General features: G+C 36.1%; 1 protein-coding gene across 6 annotated transcripts in view; it reads right to left on the bottom strand.

The window, feature by feature from the left end:
- Window positions 1-1,380: 1,380 nt before the first annotated feature.
- Hyccin (PI4KA lipid kinase complex subunit hyccin) overlaps window positions 1,381-16,108 on the bottom strand; it is a 58,570-nt gene continuing 43,842 nt past the window's right edge. For 3 of the 6 annotated variants that reach the window (XM_070091350.1, XM_070091354.1, XM_070091351.1), the window contains 3 exons: window positions 14,841-14,971; window positions 9,978-10,094; window positions 3,904-5,428 (listed from right to left, as the gene is read on the bottom strand). In XM_070091350.1, coding sequence (XP_069947451.1) covers window positions 4,329-5,428; window positions 9,978-10,094; window positions 14,841-14,971 — 1,348 coding nt within the window. In that variant the 3' untranslated portion in view covers window positions 3,904-4,328. Of the gene's footprint in view, window positions 2,949-3,899; window positions 5,429-9,977; window positions 10,095-14,840; window positions 14,972-16,108 lie in introns of those variants that run through there. The other 3 variants (XM_053785622.2, XM_070091352.1, XM_070091353.1) reach the window with 3 other exon arrangements.

Genomic DNA, 16,108 nt, shown 5'->3' with positions numbered 1-16,108 from the left:
ACACTGTACTTCCCATCTCCAGGACTCAAGTCCGGCCTGCCGGTTTCCCTGAATCCCTTCATGAATGTTACTTTGCTCACGCTCCAACAGCATGTCAAGTATTAAAAACCATTGTCTCCATTCACTCCTATCCAATATGCTCACGCATGCTTGCTGGAAGTCCAAGCCCCTCGTACACAAAACCTCCTCTACCCCCTCCCTCCAACCTTTCTAGAGGCCGACCCCTACCCCGCATTCCCTCCACTACAGATTTATACACTCTCGAAGTCATTCTGTTTCGTTCCATTCTCTCTACATGTCCAAACCACCTCAAGAACCCTTCCTCAGATCTCTAGACAACAGTTTTGGCAATCCCACACCTCCTAACTTCCAAACGACGAATTCTCTACATTATATTCACACCACACATTGCACTCAGACATGATATCTCCACTGCCTCCAGCCTTCTCCTCACTGCAACATTCATCATCCATGCTTCACACCCACATAATAAGAGTGTTGGTGAAACTGTACTCTCGTACATTACCCTCTTTGCTTCCAAGGACAAAGTCCTTTGTCTCCAAAGGCTCCTAAGTACACCGCTCACCCTTTTCCCCTCATCAACTCTATGATTCACCTCATCTTTCAGACCTATCTGCTGACACGTCCACTCCCAAATATCTGAATACATTCACCTCCTCCATACTCTCTCCCTCCAATCTGATATCCAATCTTTCATCACCTAATCTTTTTGTTATCCTCATAACCTTACTCTTTCCTATATTCACTTTTAATTTTCTTTTTACATACCCTACCAAACTCATCCACCAACCTCTGCAACTTCTCTTCAAAATCTCCCAGTCACAGTGTCATCAGCAAAAAGCAACTGTGACAACTCCCACTTTGTGTTTGATTCTTTATCTTTTAACTCCACACCTCTTGCCAAGACCCTCGCATTCACTTCTCTTACATATCTAGGCCCAAATTTACCGCTCACAGCTTATCTGAGTGAGCCGAGCTCATGACGTAGAACTACGGCTTGGACCCCGTGGACAAGGCATAGAACTACGGCTTGGACCCTCAAAGCGTAAAGTTTGCAGTACATAAAAGGCAGCTTTTAGTTGTATTTACCTGTGAATAGATCTTTTAATACTTTTATCAATTTATTTTTAATCTACATACAGTACTGAACATGATATTTTAATCCTTAAACTGTCCAAGCAGATCTACGTTCACATGCGTAGTACTCCAAAAGTAGATCTACATTTCTTTTACATCTTTTCAAATATATAAAAAAAAAAAAAAAAAAAAAAAGGATAGATCAAAGTTTTTTTAAATGTTTTGAAATGTAAAAAAAAAAAAAAAAAAAAAAATCTACTTTTTTTACATACTTTCAAATGTTGAAAAAACGTAGATCTATGTTTGGACAGTTTAAGGGTTAATAATAAAAAAATGCAAACACATCATTTAATCAAGTGCAATACTGAAGTATATAAAAATCATTCCATCCAAAGCTTTTGCTATTTGAGGTTATGAGCTCTGTCAAAGTGAAAAGAAAAAGAATATACTTAGATGCTTTTCAGGTCATTTTGGTATCAAAATATGCACAACCCCAGAGCTATCAATAGGCAAAAATATCGGCAGACCCCACCCCCATGAATTTGGAAAGTCAAGCATCTATAGAGTATGTATGCAATTTATGTATGGACAGCATATGAAATGTATACTTAAGACTATACGTATGTATACATACAAACCTTTATTTCAAATTGTAAAAGAAGGTACCATAGTTATGTTTGAAATATGTAGTGGCTCAAGAACTGATATACTTTGCAAAAAAAAAGTTAAGAAAATTAGCACATATTCCTAGTACTGTACATATTCAATAAAACCAATATTGTTCAATGTAGAAAAATCTAGTTTAACAGGGAAAAATAGTATAGTATAAAACTATTAAAAAGCTTGAAATACTTATTAACTAGTTATATCCACAGGATAAAAGAAATTAATGCCAAGAAATACAAAAAAATACATTCTCTAGCCTGTAATTGGAAACTTCACACAAAAATAACTGGCATTCTGTTCATCAGAATCAGCTATTACAAAGCAATCCATCGAAACATTATAATCAGAGTGGTAAATGCTTTAGTCCAGTAATTAAGTAATTACACACTGTATCTTGTTATAAATAAAAAAAAATTAAATTATCATACATCTGATTTTTTTTTCAATCTATACATCACACATCTGGTAATCATATATTGTAATATTTTATAAAGCAAATTTTTAATTACAGCCGGGTCTCACCAATCCGACACTTCAGACAACTTTGGCAATATGATTCTGTGCCCCGTTTGCTTCCAGTGGGGATTTAGTCTGCAGACCAACATGATCAACAACTTCAACATCAACCTTACCTTCATCACCATCACTACCTGAGGGAGTAGGATCCTCCATAGAGGTGTTGCTGGTTTCAAAGTGCCTTGGGGACTTGAGGATAATTTTCATCTCAAACTGTTGTTGTGACTGTTGCTGTTGGTTAGTGATGATTGTAACATCATTGCCTCCTCCATCGGAGTCACTGTTCATGACGGCACTGTTGCGATTACTACTAGTTCCATTGCGGTTCTCTTTATCCTTATCTTTCTCTTTGTCATGCTTGTGTTTTTCCTTCTTCTCATTCTTCTTTTCACTATCTCTCTTATCTCCATTTCTAGCTTTCTCCTTATCTCTTCTCTTACCTAAATTAGGAATTGGAATGTTTGCAGGTACAAATTTAGTTTTCTCCTTTCCTTCTTTTTCTTTCTCCTTATCTCTTTCTCTACCTTCCTTATCTTTGCTTTCCTTTTCTCTACCTGAGCCTTGAGGAGTTCGAATGGGTTTGCCTGCAGTCCTTTCGTCAGCATCACCTTCTTCAGTGATCGATGAGAGTGTTTTCCCCTCTTCTGTGTTCTGGATAGGAATATCATCTGAAAGAAAAACACAACAGTAGTTATTGTAATAAGACAAGCAAATAAATCTACATGTGGCAAGAGTATAAAGTGCAAGTGTGGAAAAAATTATAAGGATAAAAGTCTCATTAAGAGAAATAATTCTGAAATAAACATAAAACAAATAAGAGCACACAATTACAGTAATAACAAGAGGTTGGGGCAAAATGATATAGTACTTATGTACATTATTATTATTATCATGCTTTTCCATCTTAGTTAACTAATTACAGTACATATTGTTATCATGGGGAAGCACTAAATCCATAGGGGTCACAGAGTGCCTGGAGAATGAGAAATAATTAGGTCTGGTCCAAGGGAAGGAGAATAGCTCCAATTCCTTAAATCAAGAGCTCTTCACTTTTAATAAAATAAGATAACTTATAAAAATATCAAGTAGCCCCAACTCTCTCTCTCTCTCATATAATAATAATCTTATCAAATTAAAAATAAATGTGCAACAACTCAACAGTGAGAGCAGTGTAGTGTTCCTGTCGACAACTTTTGATAAACGATTCCATACAACAAATACAGTACATGAAAACTGCTACTAGAGGTGCTACTTTGGATAAAATACACAGCTAACACAATACCTCATACAATGGATGGTTAGTATCAAGGATGCAACAGTTAATATACCTTTTGTAACTTCATAAAATATAGTCATATACCAAAAATATATTTCTTAATCTGAGATAACAGACAATGCATCTCATTTATATTTATTTTGTGCCAATAATAAGTATCAATATTACAAAAATGAAATTAATTATAGTCAAGTAATAATACAAAAATATAAATAATACTAAACAAATTATTAATGCACTACACAACAAATATTCCAACTTTAAAATGTAAAAAAAAAAAAAAAAAAAAAACATGCTAAATGAAATTTTTAACCAAATTACATTAACGAATCACCAGTCTACAAAGCTTGTGAACAACACATCACTTACTATTGTGTCACACCCAAGCCACACCCTCAGTTCAGCCCCTCTCTTCTTTCTCTGTATAATTGCTTCTTTATACCAATGTAATGATCTTGCTGCCAATTGAATTTCTGTTCCCTTATCAGTAATATTTTAGAATAGTAAGTGGGATTAACAATTTATGCAATTCCATGTTTAAGAATGAAGTAAAAATAGTTTCCAGTGCCATTTTTTATTATCATATATCCAGTACAATATTTCCTCACAGTGCAAAATTAAGCTATACTAATGTTAGAGAAATTTCTGACTCCTCAATAATTGTATAAAATTTTAGTTGTGATTAACATCCAATATATGGCTTAGGTGTGAGATGTTCCATCAACAAACAGTCTTATGACTTTTATTCATCATTAACAATTACTTAAGGGCTTCAAATATTCCAGAAAGTTTCCTCAACCATATGGCCATCAACAACAATGCTCCTTGGCCTTTTATCAGCTGAATGACGATGAAGAACTTTACTAGGAGTTGAGGGAGCAGATTGATGGTGCTTTGGACTGAACTTTTGTCCATTATCCGAGGAGTGCCTTGATAGACCCAAGTATTTGAGATCTATGTAAGTAGGAGGAGATGATGTACCAGAACCATTCAGTGAACCTTCTTCGTCTACTGCTGTACTCTGATGAAGACGAGATCGATGGCTTGCGCCTGGCGACAAATTCTGTAGGGTAATAAATGGATTGTGGGATTTAAGGAAACAAATAAGTTTTCGCTCTGAACTAGGTGAATGGTCTCTCACAGGAAGTTCAGCAGAAAGGGATGGAGAATCTCCTGGCTTTGAAGAAAATTCAGTACCTCCTTGCCCTCCTGAAGGTGTTCGCTTGTGTTTGCGATTTAAATGCAAATCGAGGAAATTTCCTTTAGGGGACTGATTTTCACCTTCTTGTTTAACATTAAATGACCTGGAAGAGAGATTTGGAGAGTCTCCTGGTTTAGAATGCTGTGCATCAAAAGTTGCAGGACTACTTGATGGAGCTCTCTTATGTTTGCGAGCCAAATGCAAATCAAGTCGGATTCCCTTCGGAGATTGTGATCCTTCTTTATTCTGTCTAGGTGACAGACCAGGGGACCCTCCAGATTTAGTAGAATGATGATCATTTGCTCCTGGACCACCAGAAGGTGTTCGTTTATGTTTACGATAAATGTGTAAGTCTAGAAGATGAGCTTTGGGTGACTGGGAGCCACCCTCCTGCTTAGTACTAGACGACCTAGTACATGAGTCATCTGTCCTTCGAGAGTCGGAATTTTTTAAAAACTTTGATTCAGGTATCATTTTAAGTGCATTAATTCCCATCTGGGGAGGGAGACGAGAGAAGGAGGGACCAACTGGTGGTGTGGAAGGACCAGAGGATTGGACGTGGCCTTGAGTTGCCAGCTGTGTTTGCGTTAACGTTGCATCACGGCTAATATCCACATACCGCTCCAAGGCAAATGGATCCTCCTCATCATCAGAATACTCTAACAGATCATCTACCATGCCGCATGCAATAAACGTGCAACATATATTAATAATTAAATTCAGATTTAATGTTTTTATAACTAGTGTTGTTTTTAAAGCTTGTGTCACATAAAAAGCCTTGATATGGTTTATCTAGACCTTTGATATGGTTTATCTGGACCCTTTAACCTACTACTGTACTTTTTAATCACACTGTGGTGGTGTTGGAGATGACCAGGGCTACCAAAACATTTTGACATTTTTCACACTTATCTACATAAAACTTTGTGGATATCCTACTTGTAATGGCACATTTGTCTGCTCAACACATATCAATACAAATACTGCAAGAAAAACATGGGAGGAAAACCATACGAGTAAGTAAACAGTAAAGTCATGAAAAGAAGCATTCTTATAAAGATGAATGCTAGAATAGTCCTTATTAAAAAATTCTGGCAACAGAATTACTTAGTACATATATGTAGTACCTTACATGCAAATGGAATTAGCACTTCTAATACTTCTGTTAGTGATGAAACTCTCACTACTACTTTGGGTCATCCTGCTTTGGTGGAAGTTGGCCAATATGGTAATAACAGCACTACTGTTTAGCATTTAAAACTTCTGTTACCAAAACCTTTACTGGTAATTTTTTTTTATTGCCTGTTTAAAAATGTTAGCCTTCATACATGATGCTGGTAGCATTAATTACTGTGATTCCACTATGGTTTAGTAGGCAAAATGAACAAAAATATCTTTGAAACCAAATATTGTTTGGCAATTACTAACAATTAACAAGCAAAATAAAAGTAAAGCTCACTTTATTAATACTCATATATCAGCACACTTTAGTTTCTCATTCTTAAAAGCTGAAAATTTGTATCTGTGAAGTGGACGAGCTTGTCTCTGTCACAAATGGTATTACACTGGGAATGCTCTGTATCTTTCTGACAAGTCAGACTCACAAGTAACCCACACTCTTGAGAGGAAACTGTAGATGCCCAGGACCATTGTTTAGTCACAACTTAATAATGGTATAAGGCAGACCAAATCATTGTCTATGGTTTCCTTTCCAATGTGTGGGTTAGTTGTGTGAATTATTCTTGATGGTCATTTCCTTTGACAATATTTATTCTGCAGCTCAAATTAACTATACTTTAAGAATGTATTACACATTCTAAAACTGTAAACTACACTTTTAAAGGCTTCTGTTTTCCCAGTTGTGTATCATGGTTTGTAACTTACTTTTACCTTCTACTTTCTCTTTCTATTGACTTGCTACAGCAACCTTGATCAATAACAAACATTCACAAGTGTGAATGCCAAACTTGTAGAGTCCCTTGGTAAATACCTGAAGTACAGGTATTATATCTGAATCAAGTAGCACTTAAAATATGCAGATAAAAATGGCTTGGTGACGGTTCTATAATTATTACACCAATTTAAAAATAAATAAAGGAATAGAAAAAAATCTATGCAAGAAATGTCTTTTTTTAATTATTGACTAAAGGTATAGAAAAAGAATATCTATGTAAGTAATGTCCTATTTAAATATTCTCTCTCTCTTCCAGAGACAGCAAAACTAAAGAGGCTACTTGTCATTAGCACAATATATGCAGCACAATTACAAATAAAATTATATTTTCAATAGAAATAGTAGACCACCAGTGATCTATGTCTCATACTGCAGTGAAATGAGACAAAAATTAAAAAACATGCAAGGTCACTTTCCAAATCCTTGCCTACCTTCCAGATTATGCATGCCACTGAAGGAGCTTATGCTGACAATGGACTGTTCCTAGTAAGGTTCTAAGCTGAGAAGGGTGGAATAGATGGGACATAGACTACTTCTGTATATGTGGGGAGGGAAGGCAAGGCACCCAGTGAAGAACACCCTTTTGAAGGATCATGTCTTAGATGCTTGAGCACATTTGAACGAGAGGGTTTTCCCTGGTCACTCCACCACACCAATTTTCCTCTAGAAATGTGAAGAATGAGTGTCAGATGGCAGGAATTAATGCAAGGAAGGAAATAGCACTATGCATGTTTTGTATTATCTCTTCAGGAAAATTGATGAGGAACAAATGATATGAACTAGTCATGGAATAATGCACCTACTTGAATATCATAGCCTTCTTATACTCCACATCTATGAATGATCAATCTGCAAGTCTCTCATAATATTACTTTGTACGTTTTCAAGATTTTACACTTTGCTCCAAATATTCATTACCTTCTGAATCCAAATGGCATACTGCTGACAATAATGAAGAAAACACACTTTGCAGAGCAAACTTTTATTGGGATAAAATTATGATCCTAGCTAGAGCTCCTTGAAATTATATTTGATAAAGCTCTAACAAAGCAAAATGCGGTCATCCAAAAAAGCTCGTTTTGTAAATTTTTCTTCAAAACTCCCCCTTTTACCTTAATCATATCAAAATGTCACTTATGCCTTCCAATACTGCATATTACAGACCTACACTAAACACCATTAAAGCTGCCATTGACAAACGGTAATTTAAAAACTGATAAAAAATTTTAGAAGCCAGCACCTCAACCAATTTTATCTGGTTTATCTTTCTTTGCCTACCCTGGCACACGTTATTTTATTTTACTACTTACACAATTTAATATTAGTTTACTCTTATATATTTTGATCTACAATCACTGTATTTAAATGTACAGTATGTATTGATGCTAGTTTAAGACAGAGGAAAAAGTCTTCCAACATCAGCTTGGTTTCAAAAATAGTCAAAATTGGTATAACAGGTCAAAACTTGAGAAACCAGTAGGGTCTCAGTCCTGAGGGTCATGTAGCACCTAGGGAATGAGAGGTAATCTGCTTGTATTAAGGGGAAGGATAACTCCCATTCCTTGGATTGAGTCCTTCAGCAGCAACAAGGCATTTCCCCTTGATGGAAATAAGCCTTAAATTAAGCACAAGAAAATAAAATTATTTATTAACATTGGAAAATAAATAGCAGACCACAAGATGGCATGGTAGATGAATTTGTGGCAAAATACAACAACCCTCCTTTAACTACTTGTGTATGTACTATCCATCCAACCCTACTTTTCTTCTTTTCAATATGTCTATCCACCATTATTAACATTTAAAAACTATCTCATTTTATCACATCAGCCACTTCACACTAAGGTAGGATGACCTAAAGAAGAAAAAATGCATTCACCATCACTCAATTAAATAGTAGCCTTGCCAGAAATGCACAGCTATCAACATTCAAATGATCCTACAAACTGCAACATCCCCATTCTTCAATGAAGGCACTGTGCTCCCCACCAGCAGGACTCAAGTTTGGCTAAATGGTTTCCCTGAGTCTCATCACTATTATTATTATTATTATTTTGTGCATAAGTTTCATCATTATTACCTACAATTTTTTAGAGTACTATGATCACTGCATTGGCTAATTATTCAAAAATTCACTTAGGTAATTAAATTTATCTGAGGCAAGTGGTTTTTATGATTTGACATGCTGCAAAGTAACACTTATGAAGGGATTTAGGGAAACTGGTTAGCCGGATTTCAGCCCTGGAAGTGGAAAGTGGGAAGCAGGGGTGGGGATGTAAATGTTAGATGAGGATCACCCGAGCTTCGATGTCAGCAAGATGCTGAGGGGACAGTGATTAAGTGAATGTGTGAAAGTGTTTCTTCTATTTCAGGTCACCCTACCTCTGAAAGATGGCCAGTGTTAAAAAAAATCTATATATATATTCCAAAGAAAAGACCCTCTCCTATTTAAACAATTCAAAGCATTAGCTATAAGTTCTAGAAATATTTTTGTTTTGCCTCAAAAGCCATCTTCTACCAAGACAAGATAACCCAAAAGAAGAAAACACATTCACCATTTAGGAATGTAAAAGGGTTTAAATCACATATTACACTATGTAGCCTCCTTGCTTATATCTCTGAAATACTCATTTTTTTTAAATGACACTTTCATTAAATAAGTATACTGTACTTTACACTCATTTTAAATGATTAATCTCAAACAAATTATATCCTTTATAACCCTACCTCCCTAATCTTCCACTCTGCCACCTCAATGCTAATTTAACAAATAGATTTACAGCTATCATTTCCCTTAACATTAGTATTAATTAGTTCATTCATCTAGCCTCATGGCTACTTTCTTTCAGATTTTCAACTCACTCTACAAGAACATGTCAGGCACTATCCTTTCTGTGCCTTATGTAAGCAATTCTCAGTCAGGTTAAGCACCATAAACTGGTTGGGTGACCCTATGAATACAGCCTCACCCTTTGATTTCTGGAATATTGTTTATTACTGCTGTATAATCTAGACTTCTGAAGGATTTTTTTTATTCAAGTTTGCTGAAGAATTAAAACATTATTACTTTAGTATTGTACTACAGCCTTGTCAAAAAAAAATTGTTTTATGAATATTAATAAAATTAAACAAACCATATTCCATATTCATTTAATGTATTCGTATACAGTATCATACATACTGTAACTGAAGATAATATGGTTTTTGTGCAATCTACAAAATAAAGTGTTATGACAAGGAATTATACAAAACTAATTATCACCTACCTGGCAATTTTTTAGTTCTGAAAGAGGCATTTGTGATGAACGTTTTTGAAAGCGGTGTAGTAGTAGTAGATGGAGTAAGAGCAACACTAATGCCCATTGGTCCATCACTAGGTTGTCCTGTTGACCAGAAAGACATGTTAAAACTTAGTATGGTCTTATTTGCACCCGACTTTACATGGCTGTAATCTTTTGGTATTTTTCATAGAGTTTGCAAATATACTTTATTGAAAAGCAAGCACAGACACTACACATCTGTGTTTACACATGTACATAAGAATTACATACCCATACAAATATTAAGAATCAATGAAGTGTTGATAAGGTTTCCTTGAGAAAAAACACTGCCTTAATAAAGGCTTGCTCTTTTCTAAGTGTAACTGTATAATCCATCTTGTCAGTACTTTGCCCTCCAACTGAAAGAATGCTTGTTACAAAATAATATCAGACATAATCTGACGAGTTTTATTAAGGCTGTCCCTCTTCTCTTGGGCTTAATGATTGTTATTTTCTGATCAATATACATTCTGTTACTTTACTATCTCCTAAGGTACTTGTAGGAGCATTATTAGAATTACAGTATGGTATAGTAAGGCATTAACTAAAGAACCCTGATCTCACTATGTCAGCACTGCTTGGAGCCTGGGCATTGCACTTGTACTAAGAACTGTATACAACTGCCAAAAACATAATAAAATGTAATACTACTACCCTCCTTCCTTCACATTCTGATAATGTGACCCAACCACACCTCTTCTGAGATTTCACCTGCTCATGCCTAATATAATGAAATGTGTGTATTGTATATGCACTTGCAACATTTACCAAATCACACCTTGCCTAGCCACCAAGTCAGATAATAATTTTAAATCTATATTTTACAAACTAGAGGAATTTAGCTGCCTAGGAAATTTGGTTATTACTGAACAAGTATCCTTAACATTCAGGGTTGGTTCCAAGAATTCAGACCACTATGAAACAGGGCTAAACAGGGTTTTAAAACTCCTTGGGGAAACTTAAGGAAAAAATTCAATCCTAAATTTACCTACAAATATAGTACAAAAGTTGATTAATATTTGCCAGACACCCATCCATGCATGTAATTCTCACTATAGTTTATTGCATTTAGATCAGCATGCTGTGTGTAGTGGCTGTATGAGGACATGCAATAAGAGTTCAGTTAACTATGAGTGGTGGTGAGCAGTCTGATAACCCACAACAGGTACTTTACCTAATCTAACTCTTAAACTCCAAGGAACGTAAGAAAGAAGGAACACTGCAACAGGCCTACTGACCCATGCCACCCCCAGCTTAGAACAATGACCACCTAGTCAGGTCACTTCCACTTAAGGAAGGAGCATGGCACCAGACCTGGTAGCACAAGCTAGTCAGGTCCAACTCACACCCACTCATGTATTTATCCAACCTATTTTTAAAACTACACAAGGTCTTTGCTTCTATGACAGTACTTGGGAGTTTGTTCCACTCAGCCACAACTCTATTACCAAACCAGTGCTTTCCTATGTCCTTCCTGAATCTGAACTTTTCCAACTTGAAACCATTGCTGCGAGTCCTGTCTTGGCTGCATATTTTCAGCACGCTATTTACATCCTCTATTTATTCCTGTTTTCCATTTATACACCTCAATTATATCCTCCCTAATTCTACGCCTTTCAAGAGAGTGTAGATTCAGGGCCCTCAGTCTATCCTCATAGGGAAAATTTCTGATACATGGGATCAGCTTTGTCATCCTCCTCTATGTTTTCCAGTGCATTTATATTCATTCTGTAATATGGTGACCAGAACTGTGCAGCATAATCTAAATGAGGCCTAACCAAGGATATATGTATAGAGTTGAAGAACAACCTGAGGACTTCTACTATTTATACTTCTTGATATGAAGCCAAGGATTCTGTTAGCTTTATTGCGAACACTTATGCACTGTTGTCTAGGTTTCAGATTACTGCTAACCAGAACTCCTAAATCCTTTTTGCAATCAGTAGTATTAAGATCTACACTATTCAGTTTATAAGTGGCATGGTTATTGTCCTGTCCAACATTTACAACTCTGCATTTGTCTATATTAAACTGCATCTGCCACTTCTCTGACCACTGCATCAGTTTATTCAAATCATCCTGGAGTGCATTAATGTCCTCAATAGAATGAACTGGATGGCCTATTTTGGTATCATCAGCAAATTTGCTTATGTAACTATTTATTCCCTCATCTATGTCGTTCATGTAGATTGTGAACAACAAGGGGCCCAACCCTGACCCCTGCGGAACACCGTTCGTGACGTGCCCCCATTCTGATTTCTCCCCATTTATGCAAACTCTTTGCTGCCTATTTGTCAACCTTGCCTCTACCCATGAAAAAATTTCTCCTCCTATTCCGTGTGCCTTAAGTTTCCTCAAAAGCCTTTGATGTGGAACTCTCGAAAGCCTTACTGAAGCCTATATACACAATATCATATTCATTACCATGATCTACCTCCTCAAACACCTTAGTGAAAAAAGTTAGTAAATTTGTAAGACAGGAACGTCCCTTAGTAAAACCGTGTTGAGATTTATTTATCAGTTTATGCCCATCAAGATGGCTACGAATTGATTCCATAAATTTTCCCACTATGGAGGTAAGGCTTATTGGTCTATAGTTCAAAGCTAAGGACCTGTCACCTGCCCTATAAATAGGTATTACATTTGCCATTTTCCACTTATCAGGCACTATGCCAGTTTGTAATGATATGTTGAAAAGATTAGCCAAAGGTTTGCTAGGTTCCTCTTTACATTCCTTTAAAATCCTTGCAAACAATTCATTAGAGCCTGGGGATTTGTTAGGTTTTAATTTCTCTATTTGTATGAGGACCATGCCACTAGTTACTGCAATCGTGCATAGTTTATTATCGTCCTGTTCTACATAAATTATTATTTCTGGAATTTCGTTAGTATCTTCCTGAGTAAAAACTGAGAGGAAGTAAGAATTGAAAATTTCACACATATCCTTATCACTGTCAGTGATCTGACCTGAGCTACTCTTAAGTGGCCCTATCTTGTCTCTAATCTTACTTCTGTATACCTGAAAGAACCCTTTTGGGTTAGTCTTTGAATCCCTTGTGACCTTAGCTTCATAATCCCTTTTTGCTTTTCTTATTCCTTTTTTTTTATTTCTCTCTTTAACTGAATATATTGATTTCTTAATTGCCCATCCCCTCTTTTGATACACCTAAAAATGCCTCTCTTTTGACCAATGAGATGTTTTAATCTATTGCTCATCCATTTGGGATCATTTTTGTTAGATCTAATTTCCCCACTCGGGACAAAAGTTGACTGAGCAGCTAGAACTATGCTCTGAAAAATGTCATATTGGAAACCAACACCAGCTACCTGACCTGTAGTCAAATCATCCCAATTTAGCCCATCCAGGTAATTTTTCAGTCCCATGAAGCAACCTAGTATTATCTTTATGCAATGCCAATGATGTACAACAACCATCTTCTCCAATATATTTTAATAAGAGATAGTGATGTCATGAGACTAGAAATGTGTGATGCTGATACTGAATACAATAACACTGCTACAGTGTACTAATTCATCAACAAATGACCACTTGTTGACTCTGTCCTATAATTATCTTCCAGTATCATGACAATAACCATTTCATCCTCACTAAATACTTATTGCTACTATGTAGCCAGTAGTATATCTTATTATATTTCAGCAAGACAGAATGCTGTATGTACTGGTATGAGAACAGAAGTGTACAGCACTGAACATTTGTTCAATAACAACAATGAAGATACTGAGAAGACAAATGGCACCAGGCAGACACATGGAAAAAATAGACAATTTGCAGAGAGATGTTTTATCAATACACAGAAATAGATAACAAGCCTATTTATACAAGGATAGATAGATAACTATCTGGGTCAGTGTGGTCATGGCATAGGTGGAGTAGGAGATAGGGGCACTACCAAAGGTCCTGTTTATGTAAGAGAAATCGGACTAAAGGTTTTGGCTAAAATTAAAAGCTTCTTGATTCTTTTGGACTCCATTCTGTGTACAAATCAGAGCAGCATCCTTGATGACCAACATGACATGGATGCCTGAAGCTGCTCTCATCTTTACACAAAATACAACTCAAAAGAATCAAGCTTTCAGTTTAGCCAAACCTTTAGCCCAACTTGTTGCATAAATAGGTCATTAGAAGGGCCAGTAGTCCTTGTGTAGTGCCTCTGTCTCACACTCCATCCATGCTGTGACTTCACTAAACAGGCCAATCACCTGACTAAACTTGTATAAATATGCTTGTTGGCCATCCGTTTACTGACTAAAGAAGCATGTTCAATATACAAAATGTCTCGATAAAGTTTCTCTATAAATTGTCTATCTGTAGATGCCACTAACTTGTCACTATTATACAGTAACCTACTATTTTTCTATTAATCATCCAAAACTCAAGAAAGCAACTGTTTTGAGCCACAGAAAACACTTGTTGCTGTGTGAAGCCATGTCTCGAAATATTTCAGGCAAAACAGAATGCTGCAGGTGGTGGTGAGAAAGAAGTATACACGTGGCAACAAGCTTGACACACTCAAGTATACACGTGGCAACAAGCTTGATACACTCAAGTATTCATGTGGCAACAAGCTTGACACACTCAAGTATACACGTGGCAACAAGCTTGACACACTCAAGTATACACGTGGCAACAAGCTTGACACACTCAAGTATACACGTGGCAACAAGCTTGACACACTCAACACAACGTCAATGTAATCTTTTTTTTATACTGCATTTCTCTGAAATCTTCAAAACATATTTTAAAGGCTCAATAATTAATTTTACCAAAAGGATATGATTACTTACCACTAGGGTTAACTTTAAGAGAGTTTTTAATGGCATTTGTCATTAGTAAGACATCAGCAAAAAGCTCATACTGTGCTCGCATATGGATATCTTCAAGTGCTTGTATCCCAAGGCTGGCAAATTCATTAAACCTGTAACATGCAAAATACACTATGACAAACTGTTGACAAAGCTCTCTCATTATATATTCATTTTCTAACTTCTTTTTTTTTTACAGAGATTCAGTTCATAAATTTTTATAGTCAATAATAACTACTAAATCAAAGAGTGGTCATACAAATCATAGAAAATGCTAGGTAATCAGGCTTAATCCAAGGAAGGGGAGGGTAACTAATTCCTTGGATCAAAACCCCCTTCACCAGCATCAGCATCTTGAAAGGAATGATTTATGGTTTGGTAAAGAGTAAAGGTTACATATGTTTTTATGGATGCATGAAATAAAGCTCCTGCATTTCAAGGAATACAATACTGTTGCCAAATATACAATAACATTAAAGTCAGATACTAAGGAGGAAAATGCAAGAAATTTACATTAATATCTTTGTTTACATACTGTATCATTCTGGGTAACAATGCAAATTAGATGAAGTAAAATAGGTATCTTCATCATGCATAGCCTACACATTCATAAAATATTTAATTTGAAGCTCTTGGGTGGGATTACCATATCAGATAATGAATAGATTATCATAATCATTATAATCATGATGGAGCACTAAACTCATGGGGATATAAACATTAATAAACTCCCACATATACCATTTTTACAGAGGAAACTCTGGAATATTAGTGAATTTATCTCACAGCTTCCATTATCTCAATCAAATTACCCAAGATTCAAAATAAATGACGTAACTACATATTCTACATTGATCTACGGTATTGACACCTCAGTAGTCCACTGTAGGTACAAGTGCTGCTACACTAGCCTGTAGTGAAGAAATGATAATTTATAAAACTGAGAAGCCTCCAAGTGCCAGCATCCAGCTAGCTGCAACAAAGGAATAACAATAGAGTGGTTAATTTTGATTGACTGTGTGTAATATCCCTGGGCCTATACAGTATTACTGTTTTAACTGTGGGGGAAGCACTAAACCCACATGGGTTATGCAGCACCTGGGAAGCAAGTTGTAATCAGGTTTGAGCCGAGGAATGGGAGAGTAACTCCAATTCCTTAGATCAAGGGCCCTTCACCAGCATCAAGACAGTCCACCCTGAAGGTCTCTTGGCCTATAGTGGCCTTAACACAACAAATGCTCTGTTAAGGG

This window comes from Cherax quadricarinatus, chromosome 35, assembly GCF_038502225.1.
Source record: "Cherax quadricarinatus isolate ZL_2023a chromosome 35, ASM3850222v1, whole genome shotgun sequence".
Classification (NCBI taxonomy): domain Eukaryota; kingdom Metazoa; phylum Arthropoda; class Malacostraca; order Decapoda; family Parastacidae; genus Cherax; species Cherax quadricarinatus.
Note: the sequence above shows the minus strand (reverse complement) of the source record. Positions and strands in the feature narration are given on the sequence as shown.